Source organism: Lepidochelys olivacea (genome assembly GCF_965140295.1).
Source record: "Lepidochelys olivacea isolate rLepOli2 genome assembly, chromosome: 1".
Classification (NCBI taxonomy): domain Eukaryota; kingdom Metazoa; phylum Chordata; order Testudines; family Cheloniidae; genus Lepidochelys; species Lepidochelys olivacea.
The window spans coordinates 345,915,895-345,938,656 of record NC_140411.1 but is presented as its reverse complement, the minus strand read 5'-3'; the positions used below and the strand labels follow the sequence as shown (position 1 = coordinate 345,938,656).

Sequence of the window (22,762 nt, the reverse complement as noted above, 5' to 3'; positions counted from 1 at the left end):
TAGTTAGGCTCCTATCTCCCATTGATTTCAGTGGCCCCTGACTACCTTTGTGAAGCCCACCCTCTCTGCTTCAGTTCTCCCCCTGTAACAGGGGGCTAATAGCACTTCTCTGCTCCCCTGCGGGGTGTGAGGCGGAATCCATGAAAGGTTGTGAGGTGCTTGGAGATCTGTTGCTGAAAAGTGCGACATCAAAGCTAGGTTAACTATGATATGCGCTGCTTTTAGAGTCCTGGGGCCTCACACAGAGCTAATTCCAGGACTTCAATCCCGTCCTTCTACTCCCCTTGGCATTACAGTACTGGGTGCTGCACGCCACTCTGCGAATGCACTTCAGTCCTGATCTGCAGCGCCCCTTGCTGTAGCAGTGCTGGGGTGCCGTCCACTGCTCTGTCGGGTCTCTTCAACTCTCATGCATCTGCCCCTGTGGTTCCAGTCCTAGCCTACCAAGTCTCCCAGCCCCTCCCATTTCACCGCAATGCCAAGTTATTACCCTAGTGTTATAATCCAGAGCACTTCTGCAGTATCTTCTATCCAATTATCTCAAAGAGCTTTGTAGACATTAGTTAATTGAGCCTCACAACCCCCTATCAGGGAGGGATCATCATCTCCAGTTTGCAAATGGGGAAACTGAGACACAGACAGTTGACAGGCCTTGCTCAAGGTCACCCAGCAGGTAACGGTAGTGCCAAGACTTGAACTCAGTCCTAACTCCTCGTCCCCTACTCCTCACTAGTCATGAGCATCCTGACATGCTCAGTTTGTCCTGCAGGAGAATCCAAAGAGATGAAACAGTTGTTCAGAAGGGCCATAACTTGAAATCCAAAGCAACAGCTGTAAAGGGAGCATATTTCGCACAGTAATGGAAAGAATCAAGATTAACACAGTCAGTACCATTGTGATGGGGCCAAATGAGAACCCAGATAGACAAAGAACAGGGAGCGTTAAAGGGCCCAGAGTGAGAAGTGGTGTGGAATGGTTAGAATCACAACTTCACCCTGCCAGTGACTTACTGTGTGAGTCTGGGCAAGTCACTTTGCCTAAATTTCCTTCCTTTTTGTGACCCAGGATTACTAACTCTGCCCTGCCTTACAGAGTGGATGTGAGGATCATGGAAGGAAAACCCATCCTAAGAGCCAAAAGTGGTTTCTTACTGGAGCTGGTTTTCCAGCAGTGTGTGTGAGTGTGGAAGGGGTCTTTCAAGGCAGGAGGTTGCCCAGGCAGTATGATTTCATGTATAGATTTTGCTGTATTATCATTATTATTGTTATTTGAAATTTATTACTCAAAGGCCTAATTACAGGCATCAGCCACTTCACCCCAGCTCCAGTGCTCAAACGCAGGCAGAGCCTGTTAATATCCCACACTACGTATTCTGTTGCATTAAACAGCATGTTGAAGATTATAGGCTGTTAACTGCATTTTATGATCAGTTACAAATGAGCATTTCCCCATCAAAGCCCCTATTTGTCCCCCTGCTTCCATTACTGGTGAGCGCTTGAGTTCAGGATTTTGCAGAAATTAGTGGTTTGAAAAATGAAGAGCCCATTAAACACCTTCCATTTCCTTTCATGTGAGTGAAAGCCGGAAGTTAAGAGGAGTATTATAGGGATCTGTTAAGGTCTTTATAGCTGGCCATAAAGCTGTAGTGGGGAGAGAAAGCAGCCAGCCAGTCTACGCCGTGAATTCCCAGGGACACTATTAGATTGTTCAGTATCAGTCTGGATATAGATACAGTGAATCCGGTGCTGGATTGGCAGAACCGGAGATGAAATTCAGGATTTTCACATGTGCCCAGTGACTTAGAGTGTCTCCATTTTAGTGGGGGGCAGCTTGAGATACCTTGCATGGGGAGCAGCAGGGCAAGCTTCCCCCACATGCTCCCCTCAGTGTGTCTACAGCGACCCCTCTCCAGGTGAAAATGACATTCCATCCGCATGGCCCTTTCAGGCCTTGGCTTCCTTGCTGGGACTGCCACGAGGGTTCCCCTGGGTGTCCCTTTGTGCTGATGGGTTTCCTTACATAGCCATCAGCCCCTGGGAACTGAGCTCTTCAGGACAGGGAATGGATCTGCCTGTGCCGGTGCTGCTAGATTCTCCATTCCAGCCAAGCTGATCTCAACACAGGACCAAAAGAGGTGGTTTCAGTCCACCCTTGTGCCTCCCAGGTTCTCTTGCCTTCTGGGAACCAGCATGGTCCCAGGCACAAGCTAGAGCAGGCCCAGGGATTGATCTAACCTGCACCCTGCTACAACAGTCCCTCTACAGGTGGGGTCAGCAGTCCAGAACAGCCAAGGTGCGGCATGCTTTAGCCAAACCCCTTATTTCCCCCAATAAGCCCTGTCCTTACCCAGCCCCACTAGCTCTTCAACACAGAAAAAGAAATGCTAGGCCCAATTTCTGATCTCAGTTATGTTGGTGTAAATTGGGAGTAACTCTCTTGAAGTCATGGGAGCTGCTTAGGATTTACACTGGAGTAGCTGAGATCAGAAATGGGCCCTAACTCTGCTGGCCTTGTGGAGTTACTCTGGATTTACACTGGGGTAGCTGAGATCAGAATAGGCCCTAACTCTGCTGGCCTTGTGGAGTTACTCTGGATTTACACTGGGGTAGCTGAGATCAGAATCAGGCCCTCTCATTTTAAATAGAGAAGTTTTTCTAAATAGTTCCAACTTCAATGAAGAAATGTCCTGAGGCCACTGGGAGGGGATCAGCCTCTCTGAGTGGCTGTCAGTGATGCTGTACACACCTCTGGCACTGGAATGCCGAGTCCAGCTCTGCCTTGTTTCTGGCCTTCATGGCAATATTGCATTTAATAACTGCAATAAGTCACACCAGGCAGTGCATTTCAGGGCAATTATTGCTCTTGTCAGGTGGCTTGAGCCTCTCAGCCTGGGCCTCGCGCTCCATCACATCACCCAAGGCATGCAATTATCACCCAGACAGACCCCGCCTGCCATTACATATTGCACTTCTTATTCTGTGTGCAGCAGCCAGGCTGACCCAAGAGTGAGGGGATGAAAGGAAAGCAAGGTGTGTTTAGGAGGAGTGTTGAAAAAAAAACTTATCAGGAAGAATGGCCGTAACGGTGAGATCTGTTAGCGTGCAGAACAGTCTCCCCCGTGGGAAGCAGTGGGAGCCCCGCTGCTTGCAGTCATCTGAAGCTAGACTGGCCAAAGCTCTCAGCAAGCATCATGCACAGGCAGCTGGCAGGTGGGTGAGAGATGGACAGTGGACCAGAAAGGTCTTTGCCATCACTAACTCCTAAGATCTATGTACACACGCGCACTCTGTTTGATCTTCTGCCCGTGGCTGGCCCCAGCACTCACAAGCCTCATGGACTGGTCCTTGGCAGTTAGTTCCCTACCAGTGCTCCATCTTATTCCTCGTCTTACCCCTGCACACGTGAGCCTCAGCACTGTGTGCTTGAAACCTCTATGTAGTGCCGCCCTGGGTGAAGATGAGCTGCCTTGATGGGAACTTATTGCGTTTGAGTTTAATGAGCTCAGGAGTGTTTGACTGGGTGGCACAGAGAGAGAGAGAGTGGGAGACGTGATCCTGTTTGTAGGAGACATTAGAACTGCTCTCTTATGTGTAAATCAAAGATGGGCATGGTTGAACACTCACACATATAATCATTCAGAATTAATAATTATTATTTGTGTGTTTTAAAGTAGCACCTAGACGGCCCAGCCAAGATCAGGACCCCACTGTGCTAGATGCTAGGATCTACATAGACCAGACAGACCAAGGTGGGAGAACAGAAAGGTTACCAGCCCTGATTTATGGGTGGGGAACTGAGGCAGAGACAGGCTAAATGACTTGCCCAAGGTCACACAGGTAGTCTGTGGCAGAGCCACACACAGGTTTCTTGAATCTCAGCCCAGAGCCTTTGTCACACGACCACCCTCCCTCTTTCTTACCGTACTCAGGGGACACAAGAGCAGGTACTAAAACTGCGATACAGCGAAGCCTCCCTGGGGATGTTTCCTGCTCCCTGTGGAGGCCAAGCCTTGGGTGGAGAGGTGATGAAACGCTTTGGCCTCATGGCATTGGTGTGCTGGTGTGAAGCTGGTCACAGCTGGGATTTGTCCTGTGATCTTGACCTTTGATCTTTCTCCGTGCAAGCTGGGTGTTTGGTTCCCATAATTGCACGTGCCTGGCTCTATGGAAATATGCAGTCTCATAGGTCTGCTAGACTGATGTTGGGTTTTTAATTAAGGGTACTTGTAATAAAATCCCCTCAGAATCTGTTGAGGTTTCATAGCTCCAGGCTCAGTCTAGGTTTACACAGGAATGTGTAAAGCCGTCACAGAAAACAGATGTTAAATCAAGACGGGTGACATATGGACCCTGTTAAAGATCCATTTGTGCCCTGTTCCCCCCCATATACACACCTCCCCACGTTGCATCTCATGAAAAAGTCATAATGCCACTATATAAATCCATGATATGCCCACACCTTGATTACTGCATGGAGGAGTTCTGCTCACCCCATCTCAAAAAAAGATCTATTAGACCTGGAAAAGATAAAGAAGGGCAACAAAAATGATGAGGGGGATGGTACAGCTTCCATGAGAGGAGAGAGTAAAAAGACGGGGATTGTTCAGTTTAGAAAAGAGACGATGAAGGCGGGTTAGAGGTTAGAGGTCCTTAAAATCACGCCTGGGGTGGAGAAAATGAACAAGGAAGTGTTATTTACCCCTTCACATAACACCAGAACCAGGAGTCATTCAATTAAATTAATAGGCAGCAGGTTTAAAACAAACAAAAGGAAGGACTTCTTCACTCAACGCACAATCAACCTGCATTGACGGGGATGTTGTGAAGGCTAAAAGTATAAGTGGGTTCAAAGAAGAATGAGAGAAGTTCATGGAGGATGGGTCCATCAATGGCTATTAGACAAGATGGGCAAGGGTGCAACCCCATGCTCTGGGTGTTCCTAAACCTCTGACTGCCAGAAGCTGGTACTGAATGGCAGGGCTGGATCACTTGATAAATCGCTCTGTTCTGTTCATTCCCTCTGAAGCACCTGGCACTGGCCACTGTCAGAAGACAGGATACTGGGCTAGATGGACCTTCGGTCTGACCCAGCATGGCTGTTCTTATGTACTGCGTTTGGTGAACTACATAACAACTTTGGTTTGTGGCACACTCTTTCCTAGTTGCAAATGCTGGAGTGGTTTTTCTGTTTGCATTTCAGCGACAGAGGCAGTGGGGGCTAGTGAATGGTGTCTGAGGGTAGGAAGCAGGAACACCTGATTTGTCATCCCATCTCTGCCACTGCTTGTGTGTGTAACCTTGGGCAAGTCTCTTCACTTTGGTTTCCACATCTAGAAAATGAGAGGGGCTTTGTGGATTAAACAGTTAATGTTTGTAAAGTTCTGTTATGTAGCGGTAGACCTAATTTTACTGTTTTACTCCTGGCCTCTCTCTAGACACAGCAATAATCAGAGAGTTTAACCATCCCTGCATCAAACAGCCATTCTGCTTAGAGTGCCTTGTGGCTTAAGGATTTAAGCTAGGTAGAGGGACTGTGGCCAGAAGCTGTTTGGTATATGTCACAGAGGTGCTCTCTATCTGTGTATATGTAAATAGTAGATAAAGAGCCAGTAGATGGTACTCAAGAATATATATGCAAAAAGAAAAAGAGTTATGCTCTTATGCATATGCTCAAATAAATTTGTTAGTCTCTACGGTGCCACAAGTACTCTTTTTCTTTTTGCGAATACAGACTAGCACAGCTACTATGCTGAAAAGAATATATATATAGTTTCTGGAGTTTGTAGGACCAATCAAACTTCTTATGCTCTGCAAATGGCTTCCTCTGGCAGCCCTTCATCAGCTTGTGAGCATTGAGCTACATTTGTGAAAGGGCAGCCTCTCTTTTGCAGGTGCAATTTGAGCCTCTACAATTTGTGCTTGTCATTCTGCACCCACATTCGACCTGTGGTTGTGACTCCGGTTGTTAGAGGTGGAAGGGCTGAGATTTGCATCCACTCTTAATTTTGGCAGCCCACAGCTACTGTTATCTATTTTACAGGGGCAAATTGTCCCTGGGAAATGGAAGGTTGACAGACTCAGGGAGCTGTGAGCAAACTCCAGAGCCTTCCACTGAGAATGCACCACGTATACCAATCCAGTGTCTGCCAGCTGAACTCCACCATCAGGCTCATGCCAAATTGGGCTCAAGGGGGACATTAGTGGTGCCCGGGCCTACTGCTGAACCTCTGTGCGCAAAGAAAGAGGTGGTCGCTGGGATAGTCAGAGTCAAACCCTTGTCAATGAGAGGCAGCGCTTGGAATGCACCTGGAAATGAACTGGAGGGCAGTGCAGCCTCTGGTGCGTGGTTGTAACACATTCCCTGAGGGCAGTCAGTAGCACCGTGCACCTGCTGCGCTCTCCAAGTGCCCGTGAAGAGGGCATGGCCGTGATAGTGTCTGGAGGTGAGAGAGGCCTGGAAAACGGCTGGGAACACCGTGCTAACTCCGATTCTGTCAGGCACTTACCTGCAGATAATACAACCCCTTCGTACTGGCCCACCAGATTGCTTCCAACAAATGCCTGGGCCTACAAGGGGCCTTCTTCAGGTGTTCTCCATCTAGCAGAGGATGGGCTCCATGGGCTCCATGCGTGCAGCAGCATGCATGAATGTCAATGGGAGTCACCTGTGCATAGCAAGGGAAGGACTGACCCTGTGTAATACCCTGGGGAAAGCTGCACTAAAGAGTATACAGACACAAACCCTGATGCTCTGAGTTTTCCTAACCACAGGAATCTTTCCTCTCCACCACAGATCCCAGAGCCTGAAAGGCCCTTCTCTCTACCCTCCAGCATACTCGATGCATGTTCTTAGGGCCAATGGAAGGACTCCCAGTGACTCCAGTGAGCTTTGGACTGGGGCCTCAATGAGCTTGTGACTCCTAGTCAAACCAGTAAAGCAGGACCGAGAGTGTTGTGGTTTTTGTTTTGCTCTATTAATTGCTTTGTCCCAAAAGGTATATACCCCCTCGAGAACAGACTTCAAACACAGGACAGTGACAGTAAGATTAGCAATCGTGGGCTCAGATCCTCAGCTGTTGCAGACTGGCAGAGTCAAAGGAGTGTTGCCAAGAGAGATCTGTGAATCCCATTGTTTATTCCTTCTGAGCACATTCCAGTTGCAGATCAACTCTGCTTAGTTAACAAATTAAAAATGCCGTCCAACCCTGCCCCCACTGCAACTTCCAGTGCTGCAGACAGCCCAAGATCTAAAAAGCCAGCTGGCTTCCTGCTGCTGGCACTGACATCCTCAGTGGATGGAAGGCTCCAGGTGAGACAGGATGGGATCCATCTGGTTGTTCCCTACTGTCCTGGTTCTGCAGGGCTAACTCCCAGCACGCACAGGGAGATGATCTGTTGAGGCAGAAGGTGCATGTTGTTCGTCACTCATGTGACTATACCTGTGTTTAAAAGTGCCCCCTGGTGCTATATGGCCCAGGAAGGCTTCTGATCATTCACAGTGACCGGCCCTGACAGAGGTGTGTGTTTCACAATGGAGCGGCGGCAGCTGATGAAGCTCCAGCTGGCGTCTCATTGGCCTGAGGGAGCAGCAGAGGACAGTTCTGCCTCCCTAGAACCATCCGGTGCAGTGAACAATACACTTTCAGCCTACGCGGCTTGAGGCATAAGCCTCCCCTCCCTCTGACTGGCTTCATTAGTCTGGTGCAAGTCCTTTTCTGTCATCAGGCAATTGTGTCTGCAAAGGCAGCCTCAGACAGAGCAGCAGGCTCAGGGTTTAGTCCGAACAAATTGACACATTTCACTGTCTCGTAAAGATGAAGGCTCCTTTTGGAAGCTGGCTGGGCACCTCCCCGCGCAGCGATGTGGACAGAAGGCATTGATTCAAGCGGGGGCAAATCATTGACCTCTCTGTGCCTAAGTGTTCTCTGTAAAATGGGGATGTTAGCAGCTACCTGTCCAACAGGGTGTTGCCAGCTTTAATTAACTGGTGCTTGTAAAGTGCTTTGAGATCTGCAGATGCTACAGAAGTGCAGAGAATCCACTCCTCAGTTTCCCTGTCCAGCAGTCCTGCCACTCAGGCTGTTCTGACCTTGCTGTGGTGAAAGGGTGCGCTGTGGAAAATCAGTGTTTGGAGGAGAGGCTGTTTTGCATTATCCCACCATTTATTCCAAGTGACACGGAGAAGTGTCATAAAAATGCTAATACGGAGCAGATTGGCGGGTGCAGCTATACAGTACAGAGCACTGCTACCCTGGGAGCGCTATTTACCTCCATGGTAACCATACAACCCTTACCCATAAATACTTCGCAACTAAATCGTAATCACAGGTTTCTGCAGATTACAGGCTAATTGCGTTCAGCTTGCTCAGAAAGAAATTACCATGTAACTAGCACTAACTCTGCTGTAATGGGCAGAAATCATCAGACCTTTTACACGACCGTTAGTAGTCTGGGTGAACCCACCTGCGAAAGGTTCAGAGCCCTGCTTCCGCACAGGCTTTTGGTCTGGAAGTCAGGCTGGGAATCTCCTGCGAGGGGGTGGTCTTGTGGGGTCTCCACACCTTTCCCGTGCTTTGGACTGGGCCAGAAATACCCTGTGCCAAATCCTGGGGCCTGACTAACTTTGTGTTCAGTCTGTACCTAGACAAACTCGATTGACGTCAAGTGGGAGTTTGGCCCAAGTGTGGACTGAGCAAAACTTTGGAATAATCGCCCCAAGATCCATCTCCATGGAAACCACCGTGCTTTGTGGGTTGTCAGCAGTTCTGCTTCCTATCTTGCAGGAAGTGCAAGAAGCAGCATAAAATAACGGTTGAGGGGAGAAAGGAGTAAATGTGACTCAAACCTCAGGAAACGTTCCCAACTGTGTTTGGGTTGAAGGTTCTGATCTGCTCTTAATCCCTTTTCTCATCCCTGAAAGTAGCTTGTCCTCCTCTTAAGAGTAGGCTTTGGAACCATCATAGTCATGGAAGCTGCTGCTCAGCCCAGTTTGACCATCAGGTTCTGCTTCACAGGCCTCCCTCAAAAGCAGTAAAAGTTTCTTGCAACGCCTGGCCAAGAGTGTGATAACCCGCTACCTGCCAGTATGGGAAGGCACAGCACCAGGCTAGTCCTTAACGGTGGGAGCAACAAAGTAGTGCAGCATGGACCCAAAGGGGGAGGCCCAGGGACCAGCACTACAGAGATTCAAGAATAGCCACAAGTAATCACAGGGAGTTAGGCACCTAGATACGTGAGGATCTGGGCTACGTGCCTTGGCCTGTAATTGTAGTTCTCAGCAGCTAATTAGAAGTGGGTCCATGTGACGGGATCTCTAGAGTCATCAGTGCCCTGACACACCTCTGCCTAGGAAAACCTACTCAGGCCTGGGCACCACAAAATTTAGCCCTTCAGTGCCTAGAAGAGCTAGGAAGGGACAGTAACCAATCAGGAGCCAGCAGGCCAGTTAAGAAGGCTTGCCTGCTTTTTCCCAGGGGAGTGCTGGGCATAGCTGGGTCAGGAGCGGAGCTCCTTACTCCTGTCTCAGAGCCCTGGGTAGGATCAGGACTTCATTTAAGCCCTGTGACCAAGCCATTACTTTAGGTTTGTTTACAAGTTTCAAGGCACCCCCGGACAAAGTTTGAGTTTAACTTTAATTAACAAGGAAAGAACTGACACCATGCTCTCTACACAGATTGCCTTGCTCCAGGTGGGCTGCCGCAGTCTGGTGATGGGAGAGGAGCTCCGTGGGGAAGCATAGGGTGCTATGCACTGTGGCCTTGGTGACTCAGTCACTAGTGGTTTTCCTTCTGAATAAACAGGACAGCAATCACACAGCATGTGGTCAAGGGGCACTGAGGTGTGGTCTTTTAAATGAGATAGGAAATAATATTCTCACCACTTGTGTCCATTAAAAATCCTATGAGCCTTATCTCAAGAGTAGGGATGTTAGCCTTGGTGGCCTAGCGGACTTCCAGTCCTGGTAACCGTAGTCTGCTTAAAATCCCGCTTCCAGTGTCAGCTCAGTACAGCATTCTTCACATCCTATTGTGATCTGCTGTGTAGTGTTGCTCTGCACTGTTAAACGGCTGCCACCTTCCACCCCAGAGGTAGCTGCATTTTACACCCAGCTTGTAAAATATTTTCTGTCTCTTTGAGGTGGAAGATGCCATGCAAACGTAAGATGCCAGTGATGTGGCCCAGCAGGCAGTTCTGTAAAATACAGTAAAACGAGTGCTTGGTTGTTAGGCTGGTCTTTCTGATCTGCCTATAATTGTCTGAATCTGTTCTAATGATTGTGATGCTGTAAGGGAATAAGTCTTCTCCAGCTGATATATGGTTAATTTTTGTGGGATTATGCTGATTTCAGCACCAAACCCCATGCAGATGCACCTCAGAGATATACCCAATACCTCAGAGATACATCCAATAACTGGATGGGACACCCCAAAGATATATGCAACAACAAGAAAGCACACCAAACCTCAGAGATGCACTCAACAGCAAATACACCCAACAGCTATACGGTACACCTCAGAGATAAATCCAACACCTATAAAGCACACCTCAGAGATACATGCAAAATCAGAAAGCCACACCTAAGAGATCCACCTAACTCCTAGGGCGTTCCCATAACTGCTAGCACCTGAGGGACATCAGACATTGAGAGAGAGAGAGAAGTTCCCTGCACTGAGAATGGCCGGTCACCATCCCTCTGAGAGCTCAGCAGTGGGAGTCCCTGCAGTCAGTGGTGTGTGGAGAGCGAAAGTGAAGGTGCCATTTCCAGTGTCCGGGGCTTGTGGTGGGGGCTGCCCCCGCGTTGGGCCTGATGTTGTTTTGTTTTTTCTCTCCTGTTTTTAGTATTCATATGAAGGGATGGAGATTAACAGCCTGCCGGTGGAGCTGACAGTCGTGTGGAATGGGTTTTTCAACATTGACAACCCAGCGCAGAACAAAGGTAAAGAATTATTTCAACTTGTCCTTGGAAGCGGTAACCTTAGCAACAGACCACATCACTCCACACACTTAACAAAGCAGCCACCGTTTATCTGCACAATCTACTCATGGTTGTTCTGTGCACTCCACAAATTACTAATTTCTGTGCTCTGTTTTTTCTCGGAGCACCTGAGAAGTGGGACTCCCCTCCCCACTCTCCCTCCCACGCTCTCCACCTTCTGTTTCCTCTTCCCCTCTCCCTGTCTCCTCTTGTGTCCCTCCCTATTCCCCCCCCCCTTCCTTCTCTCCCCTTCACCTCCCTTTCAATAAGGCTCTTCAAGTTAATGCACCCACAGCTCGTCTCTGGACTTGATTCAGATGCAATGTGGTAATGAACAGGGAGGGAGGGGGCAGCGTGCCAGTGAGGAAAGGTTGAATGAAGTGAAGTGATAATGGAAAAGGACTGAGACCCACTCCTGGCCAGAGAGCCTGGCTCCAGTTAATTGCAGCAGATGGCCAGGGGCTGATCTGACTCTCGCTGGGGAGCTATCACCCATTCAGCCACATCCCAGAGACAAGCATATTAGTCCAGAGTTTCACTGCAGCTGGATTTTCCATTTCTTCCCCAGCCTCTTCTTCCCTCCTGCCCCTTGCCCTCAGTTACCCAGTGGCCCTGGGCTCCCTCTCTTCTCAGATCCTCTCTCGCCTTCCATCGCGTCCCTTAGAGGTTTTCCTTTCCCCCTCCCATCCACTTTTCTGTCCCCCTGCTTCTCCCCTCACTCACTTCTCCTCTGTCCTACTTCTTCCCGCCTCCTCAGCTCTGCATCTTCCCACTTTACTTTCCCTACATCATCCTGAGGCCCTCCCTCTGGCTGGGGGGTTTTGGACGTGGTTCTCTCCAGAACCTGCCATGCTGCTCTGTGGAAGTGGGGATTGGAGAGCGACAGGAGGGCAATACACCCTCTCCCCCACAGGATGCACCCCTGTTCCCTCTTCTTCTCCCTGCACCCACCTCCATGATCTCTGTCCCTCCGCTGGATCCCCTGTGCAGCTGTTTTCCTGCCTGCACATTGTCAGGGATGCGGTGGCTGATAGTTAGTGACAGGTGACAACTTCTTCTAAATTGCTCATCGGCTTGTTCAGACAATGTGCCATGGCCCGCCTCTCCGCTGGCAGCTTGGTGGCTGAGCACATCAGCACTGCTCTCACCAGGATCCAAGCAGACCGAGCAGCCTCTTCCCATGCAACTGCAGGGCTGCCTGGCTTGCTCTGCGGGAGTCAGGTTCAATGCACAAGGGAGGAAATAGCAAAGGATCTGGGTGCTCCACTAATCATTGAGAGTCCCTGGTGAGTGACGACCTCTGTACATCCCTAGGAGAAGGACAGGGGCAGGGCAAGCTTCCCTCAGCCTGCTCCCTTCTCTGTACCTCAGTCCTTCCTTTCTAGGGATGAGAAGGGAGTCCGTTGTCCACTCCGTCCAGGGCCTCTCTGATGACGCTGCTAGGAGGGAAGGCCATCTGTGATGTCCACAGTTGTCTACTATTTCTCGGACTGAGACCTCTAGCCTAGTGGCCCCAGAGCAGCTGTCAGATAGTCACCATTGTTGGTCACCACCGACCTAGACTGGGTTTGAATCCTCAGACTAGAGGCAAAAGGCCCCGAAGCCTATTACTGATCCCCTAAGCCACCCTGTCCCTTCTCTTGACTTGCTCTCTTTTGAAACTCAGTGGCATGGAGTGTAATGGGCATGAATGGCTATTGACTGTGTGGGGGGCATCAAAGGGGTTTTCCATCACTGGCGCACGAATGTCTGAGTTAACAGTGTAATTTTCAGTGGGAAAAACCCAGCCCTTCTCATCAGCTGTTCTAAAAGCACTTCCCCTGCCACAGCTTGCTGTGAGCCTGGGACCGTGCTGCCGTCTGCAGAGAGCAAAAGGGCTTGCCACAGACTGTCCCATATGGAGACTACAAGCTCCGAGTGACAAGGACCTGCGTAAGCCATGCTCAGCATGCGCTAGGTGCTGTACAAATCATACCACCCTGTGAGGATGCTCTCTGCTCAGCGTCACTGGATTATCTGGTTTCCATGAGACGCGACTCAACACATTTAGCATAGCCCATAGGCTCATTGGGTGAAGTCTAACAGACAGACAGACTGACTGTGACTCCAAGAACGAGAGCCAATCCCACCCCAGGGGGCCCACGACAAACTCCATTAGGCCAGTGCACTCAGTAATGCAATGCGGTTGTTAAACACTGGCCTTTCCAGATTTTGGCTGAAGTCACCAATGACCATGGGGTTTGATTGGCCCAGCCAAGTCCCAGATGGGCACAGACAGAGCCAGTGCCTAGATTATGCTGAGATCTGAGGCCTGTCACCAAACCACCCTACTACTCCATTCCATGGGCAGGCTCTGCTGAGAATGGACCGTGGTCTGGGGTTAGTGAGGGATTCTTGGAGATGACTTTTGGGTTTGACACAAAACCATTTTTAATTCCCCCCCCAGCCCCTGAATTGCCAGTGAACCAAAAAATCAGTTCTCTGTGTAGCTTTAGTTATCAAGGCTAGTTAGTTGCAATATGGAAAATGCTTTCACGTCCTCATAATATCATATTATTATACCAAAAATCAAAGATGAGTTTTAATCCTTGGCATTTGTATTAGAGAGGAACCAAAGTTAGTCCCTCAACTCCCACATTTCCTGAGGTGGAGGAAGGAGGGGGAATGCTCATTTTCAATTCTGGATTCAAACCAAATTCAGAAATTCTGCATCTGTTGTTATTAATTATCATTATTTATTTATTTGTACTATGATAGCACCTAAAGGCCCCAGCGAAGATCCCCATTGCCTGTGCATACACATGGAGACAGCCCCTGCCCCCAAAGGGGCACAATCCAAATAGACAAGACAGATAAAAAGTGGGATAGAAGCTGGATTATTATCCCCATTTTACAGATGGAGAATTAAGACTGAGACAGACTAAGTGACTTGCCAAAGGTCCACAGGGCGTTGGTGGCAGAGGTGGGAACTGAGCCTATGTCTCCTGATTCCCCAGCCAGTGCCTTGACCCCTAGAGCATTCTTCCTCCTGGCTCTGATGCACCTAAATTTTGTGAGATTCCTGCTCTTTGCCCAACCTAGGACTAGCAACTGAGCTTCCATTCTTTGTTCCCCTTGGGAGACTCTCCCCCCACATCTAATATGGTATTGGATTTAGCATACAGAATAACTTCTATTTAGCCTATGTTTCCCTATGTTCATTTCCCATCCGCTGCTCCTAGTTATGCCTCTCATCCCTCCGTCCAGACTCCCCCTCCCTCCGTGGTGTGTACACCCCTTAGGATCTCTCCTTTGCTGTCCCTACAGTGCACCTGTACAAGTGTGGGGCCATGCGGGACAGCTGCGGCCTGTGCCTGAAGGCTGACCCAGACTTCGAGTGCGGCTGGTGCGAGGGACAGAACCAGTGCACGCTGAAGCACCACTGCCCCGTCCAGGAGAACCAGTGGCTGGAACTGTCCGGGACCAAGGGCAAATGCACCAATCCCCGGATCACCGACGTAAGTAGTTCTCCGCATGCTCCTGGGCTCGTTAGTGTCAGGTCACCAGTTTGAAGAGCCCATCTCTCTTGTGTTGGTTGATTTCTCTGCTTTGTCTCTGGCTCAGCGTTGGAACTGCGCCAGGGCTAAGCTCTGTCAGTTCAAGCAGAGTCCCCACTACCTTTCGCGATGGGAGGTCAGTCTCGACATGTCTCAAGGAGGAGCCCCTGGTGCCTTCCCTGTCAGCAGCCCAGCCGGGATGACACAGTCCCCCCTGCCCCGGAACTGGCTGCTGAATCCCTGCTCTGATCCCGGGCATCCTGCCAACTCCACAGTCTCCGGAGCACTTTGTGGGTGTGAAGTGAAGTGAGAGTGCGGGCTGCCACTAATGCTTCTTGACACCAGCTGCACAAAGCAGACAGAGCCACTGCCTAGATTATGCTAAGATCTGAGGCCCAGCTGGTGTAAACCGGCAGGACTCCATTGACTTCAACAGAATGACACCCATTTACACCACCTGATTGTTTATGGGTGGGAAGCCCCGTCAGAGGCACCATGGCCCTGGAGAACACGGGCCTTCCAGCATTCAGGCCTTCACATGAGTGGGATAATTACAGAATTGTGTAGTTTAAGGCCAGATGGATGGAATCTCCATGGCTGGAGATTTTTAAGAGCAGGTTAGACAAACACCTGCCAGGGATGATCTAGATAATACTTTGTCCTGCCATGAATGCAGGGGACTGGATTAGAAGACTTCTCGAGGTCCCTCCCAGCCCTACGATTCTATGCTTCTATGACCACCAGTTCATCCAGCCTGACCTCCTGTATACCACAGGCCACCGCCACCACCCAGCACTCGCACATGAAACCCAACAACCAAAATGAGACCGAAGTGTCACGGCCCACAAGAGACTAGACTGTTCTCTGCCATAGGCAGTGCATAGGAAGGACTGAGGAAAAACCAGTGCTCAAGAAATGTTTAAGTGAGATATACCCAGAGAATCCTGACAAGTGACCCACACCCACATGTTGTAGGGGAAGGGGAAAGATCCCCAAGCTCACTGCCAATCTGCTCTGGGGGAAAATTCCTTCATGACCCCACATGTGGTGACCCTGAGCATGTGAGCAAGAACCAGTCCAGCCAAACAAGAGAGTATGCTTGGTGCCACCTCAGAGCCCTGGCGCACCCCATCCCATCTCCTGCTGCCACCATCCCTGATACTTCAGAGGAATGAGATGGGAAAAAAAACCTCCCAGAGTACACAGGTCTGGCCAGAACAAGAGAACTCGGAGGTGTGTCAGTCACTGGCAAAGGGAGAACAAGGCTGCTGTCAGGAGGAATGCCTCCTCAATGAAACATGGGGTGCTTTTCTGTGAGCTTTCCTACCATCTGCATTGTTCAAGGAGAAAGAGGTGAAGGGAGAAAGAAAGTGAGAGGGGCAGTAGGAGAGATGGGAGGAGAGAGAAGAAAACTAGAGAGGGAAATGCAGGGGGAGACAAAGTGAGGTAGGAGAGAGGAAAACGAGATCTCTGTCTCGTGTGGATTTGGTTATTATCTCCTGGGAGGTGCTCAGATACCATGGTGATGAGAGCCATCATAGTCACCAGGTTGTTAAGACAGATCTCAACACTAATGATGGGGGCCATATAATTCCCTAGGTAGATAGAGAGATTCCTCTCCTCCCTGCTGGTGCTAGGGATGTAAGATCTGGAGTAACTCATCCAGAAGTGCATAGGGAGGTGTTATGACTAGAGAGATGGAGACGTCTGAGTGGGAGAGAGACAGATGAGAAACAGCACCGTTGGGAGTCAGGACCTGATAAAAGAACACGACTGCCCCACTGAGAATCCAGTGCATAGGCGCCGACTCCCTGGGGGCTCCGGGGCTCAAGCCCACACAGGAAAAAAATAGGGGGTGCTCAGCACACGCCCGTCACGGCTGTTCCACTGGGCCCCGCCGATCAGCTGTTTGGTGGCTGGTGGAGAGCGACAGACGGGCAGGGAGCCTCGGTGGAGGGGGCAGAACAAGGGGCGGGAGAGGCAGAACAAGGGCGGGGCATTGGCAGAAGGGGCGGAGCAAAGGGCGGGAGAGGCAGAGGGAGAGCGGGGCACCCACCAGAAAAAACAAAAGCGCCTGTGACCCCGTGCTATGCTTGGTGCTCGGTGCCTGCCCAGCTGTTTGCAGCAATGCAAGGGTTAAAAATGAACCCTGGTGTGGTGCTGCTGCCCCTTCCACCCCAGACGTGGCTGGGTTGCGGTGGGAGGTGAACTGATCCTTGAATATACAGTCCCATATCATCTGCTAGGTGGCACAGAACACAAGCAGGGGGTATTCCCAGAGGTCTACCAAACTGTCCACTGGGGAAGGGCTTGGCTCTCCTTCCTAGGTAACTGACCCCCTAAATCTGCAGCTATTGGGAGATCCGTGGAGACCCGTCCATCAAGGAGAAGACCCTCCCCCTCCCCCAGACTAGCCACTGTCTCCAGCTCCAAAGAACACTTACATGAGCATTCTTCTTGGGCTTCGGGGATGGTATGCGGGCAGCAGTTTCTGCAGGGTCGAGGGAGGACGAAGGACAGCCCCCGGAGGACAAAGGTTCTATGCCTGGGTCAAAGCAGGACGAAGTAGGCAATCTGGCCTGTTGGGATGAAAAAGGACTGGGGTGAGCCAGTCCGCACCATGGCTAATGCGTTATTTTGCAAATAATAAAAGGTAGGGTTTGCCAGCGGGTGTCTTTTCTCAGGGTCCAGGGATCTCAGCTGGTGATAGGCAAATCTCCAAAGGTTCTGCCCGTTCTGTTCAGAATCCAAAGGTACAGACTCCATAGCCAAAGTCTGTCTGAATGTGTGGTCTAAGGCTGGAAGTCTCCTGAGAACAAAGCCTGGTGGGAATCCTGATCCTTTATAGTTCCACTGGGGTCCTAACTTCCGTGAGCGGAGCCTCTCTCTGTGTTCAGCACATCCTCGTCCATCCCAAACAAACAGCCCAGCCTTCTCCAAAGCACCCCTGTGATTCTGGGTGTTTGCATTTCCAGGTACCTGATTTTTCAGAGGTCCTGGCACCCACAGCTCTTATTGTCTTCAGCCAGCTCAGAGCACCAGGCCAATGCATCTCAAGCTGGGCACCCAGAATTAGTGGCTACTTCTGAAAACTTTCACGCAGAGCACTTGAAACTTAAAGGGTGGGGGGAGAGTTGAAAACTAGTTCCAAAGTTATTTTTTCCAGATCCCGCCAAGGGTCCAGAACTTTCTCATAGATCCAGAGACTTTAAGGCTGGACGGGACTATTACGATCCTCTACTCTGATTTACTGCATAATACAGACCAGAGAACTCCACCCCACAGTCCTGCCATCAAGCCCATATCTTGCGGTTGACAGGTCCGAGAATCAACCCCCTTTTTTTGCGCCAGGCTTCCCCCCTAGGCCTATTGTGCTTGTGCAACAGGCGGTAAAGCATCCATGCTCCATCCTTCAGATGCAGCAGGGAGGCGTATTGCTGTTTCTGATGGCATTTCCTCCAGGCCACGACAGCCCCACAGTTCCTTCAGATCATCGCTCTATTCGCTCATGAAATATTCTGATTGTCTGGCATGCTCATAAGTAGCTCTTGGAAAGTCTTTTTCTTAGCCATTAGCATGGAAGTAATCTCAAGTGGCTGGATATATATTGCAGCTAATGGTATGTCTGGAGCAGTTGATGAGAGCATTCTCGTTCTGGCAGGGAGCCAAGAAAATATCCACGAGGAGTAGAGCGGATGAAAATTAAAAATACACACACACAACAACACAAAAGCTCCCTGGTTATTTACTGGCTCCTGCATTTATATTGCCAGTCAATGAAATTAAAGGACTATAAAATTGCTCTTTAAGAATGACAAGTGGGAGCTGTAGCATTAGGCTGTCGTTAGCAGCAGGTGTAAATTGTGACACGGGGGGTCTCCTGGCTGGATATATTTATGGCGATGCCCAGGGGTTTTGGCAGTTTTCATTCACCTTTCCTGTGCTCCCCAGACTGAAACTGACAGTCCTTGTTCCATTTGTTTGACTCGAGGATGGAAACGTGTGGCCAGTTCTTCTCTCTTTTCTCTGAATCTAGACTCAAGCAATAACACGCTCTCCTGTGTCTGTGTGTGTGTGTGTGGTCTGCAGGCTAGAACACTGCCCCACAGGGAGCTGAGTGAATACCTGGGCAGCATGTTTTAGGGCCTGATCCAAAGCCCATTGAAATTATTGGGAATCTTTCTATCAATTTCAATGGGTTTTGGATCAAGTCTTTTGTTGGGGTAGCCTCTGAGACCTTATCCACTCAGGAGTTTGTTGGGGTGGCTTCTCAGATCTTCTCCACTCAGTTTTCTCTGAGACCTTATCCACTCAGTTCTCAAGAGCTCAGCTCAACTCTGAACTCGTCACTGAGGTTTCTTTATTGCCATACAATCAAACTACACTTGAGTTGATCAGGCTCAAGCATAGGGCCTGGATACAGGGCATACTACACATCCAAAGTTACACAGCAGCCCCCTTCCTTTATATAACTTTACACCTCACATTACATTCACTATACATTGCTCCCCGTGTTTTGGGATTGGCTAGGTTACTTTGCAGGAACTAATCCGTACAGAGAGTGCTCTGTCCATGCGCTGTCCATGTTCGACTTTACTCTTTACTTCATCTTTACACCCCTGACTTCTCTTGCCCCTTGTTAGCTTGCTCTTAGTAATTCGTTCCCGGGGTGTCTCCCCTCTTCTCTTAGCTTGCTCAGGCATTCTGTCTTTTAGTTTCCATATAGCACAAATGTTCCATTTTCAGCTTGCTGATCTGGTAGCCTCCTTAATCCGGTCTTCTAAGAAATGAGGCCTCCCCCCTGTTTAATTACTCATGGCGAGCCAGGCCTACATCTTTAAGTGGTCAAAGTTGCACAAGTGTGAATGGGGTTTTCTAAAGCTCTGTGTTGGCCTCACCTGGCTTTCACTGCAGTCAGCTGGTAAAACTCCCTCTGACATCATTGGGAGTGGAGTTAGACCAACGCGGAGTGCTTTTGAAAACCCTACTGTTTGATCCCAGAGGGGCGCAACGGTGGCAAAGTTTGCACCCAGACCCAACCTCCCCAAGCTTCTGGGGTGCTGGGATCTGAGCTTTTGTTTCCGGCCCATCTCTAGTTTTCATGAGCACAGGAGTGATGTGAGGGATGAGCCCTGGAAGTGCAACTGTGACCCCTGATCTGAGCCAGGCCAGTCAGACTCAGCACCGAGTGCCTTGACGTCGGGAAGGAGTGCTCCTCCTATTGGATGGAGTTCCAGCACCGATCGCTATTCCCAGTGCCTAGAAAAAGGCATAAGAAATGGCCTCCCAAAAGGGGATGATCCCCGGCACTGAAGACAGCCAGGCATGGGGATCAGAGCGGAGTGTGATCTAAGCCAAAGCATTCCTCTGCCTCGATACCGCAGAAGTTCACACCGTTAAGTTCAGTCCCAGAAGAGCGTTCCCTATTTGCAGCAGCGCACAGCACCAATGCTGTCTCAGTGCCTACCACACCAGAGGCATTTGCCGCTGTCAGGGACCTTCTCTCGCTGTCAGTACCAGTAGCACCAGCTTTACAGGACTCAGCGTTAGCAGTACCGGCGCAGAGGAGTGAACCTTCTGGGTCCTTTCAACATTCAGTACCACACCCTTTGGTACTGTCAAAAGGGAAACCAGCTATGCTTGCCGTGGAGCGGATCTCTCCACCATGGCATCGATCTCTGGCACCGGTGGGAACAGCACTCCCGTGGTCGCTGGACAGAGACTCATCCTCTTCCAAGTGGGAGATCAGGTCCTACTCCTCCCATCTGAGGAGTTGCTCTCACTACTCCTCCAGGCATTTCCACCCTTCCATGGACCCAAGCATAGGAGTAACACTTAGTGGTTGGTCAGGAGGTCACTGGGGACCTACCCTGGTCCAGTGGCCGTTTTGGAACTTGTGGGGGTTTCCCACAGTTTCCAGGGCATTTTCCAGGTGCTCATATTAGGTGAGCTGTAGCTCACGAAAGCTTATGCTCAAATAAATTGGTTAGTCTCTAAGGTGCCACAAGTCCTCCTTTTCTTTTTGCAAATACAGACTAACACGGCTGCTACTCGGACACTTGGAAAGAAGGGTGTCACTGTCCCATCAGGCAGCACCCGGTCTGGACTCCAGTACCAACCCTGGTACTGAACGATTCAGGATATTTGTAAAGCAGCAACCTGGTCACCAGTGCCCATGTTCTCCTCCCATTACGCCAACCCTCAGCATTCCAGAGATGATGCCAGATTTGGTCGAGCTGTACCGTTGAGCTCTCCTGCAGTCTGTGCGCTCATTAACTCCGATCCTTCCGCCTATTCAACTGCTTGGGTCTCACCTAGAGTATTATGCACATGTGCAATCATGCGAAGAGGAAAAAATGGTTACTGACCTTCCGTAACTGTTGTTCTTCAAGAAGTGCTGCACATGTCCACTCCACAACCCACCCTCCTGCCCCCTCTACATCGGAGCTTTCTGGAAAGAAGGACCTGAAGGAGCTGTGGGGGCAGTTGGACACTTTACACTGGTGCTAGCGGTCTACGGCAGCAGAGGGCCTTCAAGCCACCTCAATGGGTGCTGCTGAGGGAAAAAAATTCCAGCAACTGTGCTTGGGGCATGTAGGCACCTCGAGTGGAATGGACACGTGCAACACATCGCGAAGAACAACAGTTCCGGAAGGTTTCCTTTTTGGGAAGCATTCCAAGATTTTGACTTTTGTCGCAATACAGGACAAAAACAAATTTCAGAATGTTGGAGTTTCCTGCTGGACAGAAAATTCTGTTTTCTGCTGGCTCTACTCTTTAAATATACTCCTCACTTTCTGAAAAATTCCCATCTCTCTCTCTCTCTCTAATTGCTTTTCCGTAGCTCCTAGCACCACACATCTCCACCCAAAGGTGAAATCTTTGGCAAGGCTGAGGAAATCTCCTCAGCCGTTTCCAAGAACATTGTGTTCAAGGCACTGTCCCACAGGAATTAAGCACCTCACTAGGTGTCAGAGGTGGGAGTGAGGCACAGAGCCGGGATTTGAATCGCAGATTCCAACTTCAGGGGCATTGGAATGTGGGCTTTTTTGCTTGGTCTGGTGTAGAAATTGCGGTCAGCTGTGGAGCAGGGTTTTTTTGGATTTAGGGGATTAGCTCAAAGTGGCTCCAGTGTAAAGCTCTCAAAGAAACACCAATGGACAAAACCAATGATCATTCTCACTTTGGTGATGTGGAGCTGTCACATTGGGTGGGGATGATACGGAGGGGCCCTTCATCACCACTGGAAAAACTCTTAGTTTCATTGCAAAGAGCAGGCTGCAGCAGGTTTACCCCTTACACCAGCGCTCACTGTGCCGTCTCCGGGCTTCTGCAAAATCGAGCTTTCTGAAGCTTAAAGTGATCAAGAACAGCTGCCCCCTGCTGGATAGAGTTCAGTCAGATCTGCTTCGGGGTTTGCCAGTCTCACCCACTTAAGCTCTAAACCCTAAGGGCTGCACGGAGTAGAGATGTGTGCTTTTGCAGCAGAAGAGTGTCCGTTCTATTCCCTATGCTGCCTGTATGTGTTTAGCTAGCAGCTGTAGCATCTGGGCCATGAGTTGTTACTGATTGGCACCCTTTGGGGCTATAACTCAGCTACACACCTACCGTTGCCAGCTATCTATGTGTACGTGGCCTAGGGAATATAACTCACCATCTCCCCTCTTATATACAGTCCCTGTTCTTTGCATGCTGGTAGAAACTGGTTTGGTGGGACAGATACCGGAGAGTCAGCGGAGCAGTCCTATAGCTGTAGGAGATGGGTTGCAAACCCCAATACCATACCCCTTTGCTGACCTTGATCCTCTCCTATGGGGTCTGTCATTCTGGTGCTCTGCCAGCATCTAGGATATCATGGGGACCATCACTCTGATGCTCCTGCCAGCATCTAGGCTATCTTTGCCTGGAAAACTGCAATGCAAGAATCTAGCTGCCAGCCTGGCTTCCCAGCTGGCAGTGCTAACAGCAAACAGGTGAGAACATCTAACAGGGAATTCCCACTCCCCATGATTACACTGTGGGGTGATCCATGCCAGTGCTGTCAGATGGCACCCAGGGCATCATCTAAATGGGCAGCAAAGGCCTTTGGAACCATCATGAGAAGCACCTTTCCTTCATCATCTCATATGGCAAACCATTTAGGCCCCATAACTAGCAGACAGGGCAGAATTCAGGTCGTTTGTGGTTGGTTCCTGGCCCCTTTGGCTTCACTGGAACCTGGGTTTGGCCTTTAATGTCCAAAATAAACCCTA

General features: G+C 49.9%; 1 protein-coding gene across 1 annotated transcript in view; it reads left to right on the top strand.

The window, feature by feature from the left end:
• PLXNA4 (plexin A4) overlaps positions 1 to 22,762 on the top strand; it is a 577,512-nt gene that overhangs the window by 453,097 nt on the left and 101,653 nt on the right. The window contains exons 10-11 of the mRNA XM_084633028.1: positions 10,839 to 10,935; positions 14,281 to 14,471. Coding sequence (XP_084489154.1) covers positions 10,839 to 10,935; positions 14,281 to 14,471 — 288 coding nt within the window. The remainder of the gene's footprint in view (positions 1 to 10,838; positions 10,936 to 14,280; positions 14,472 to 22,762) is intronic.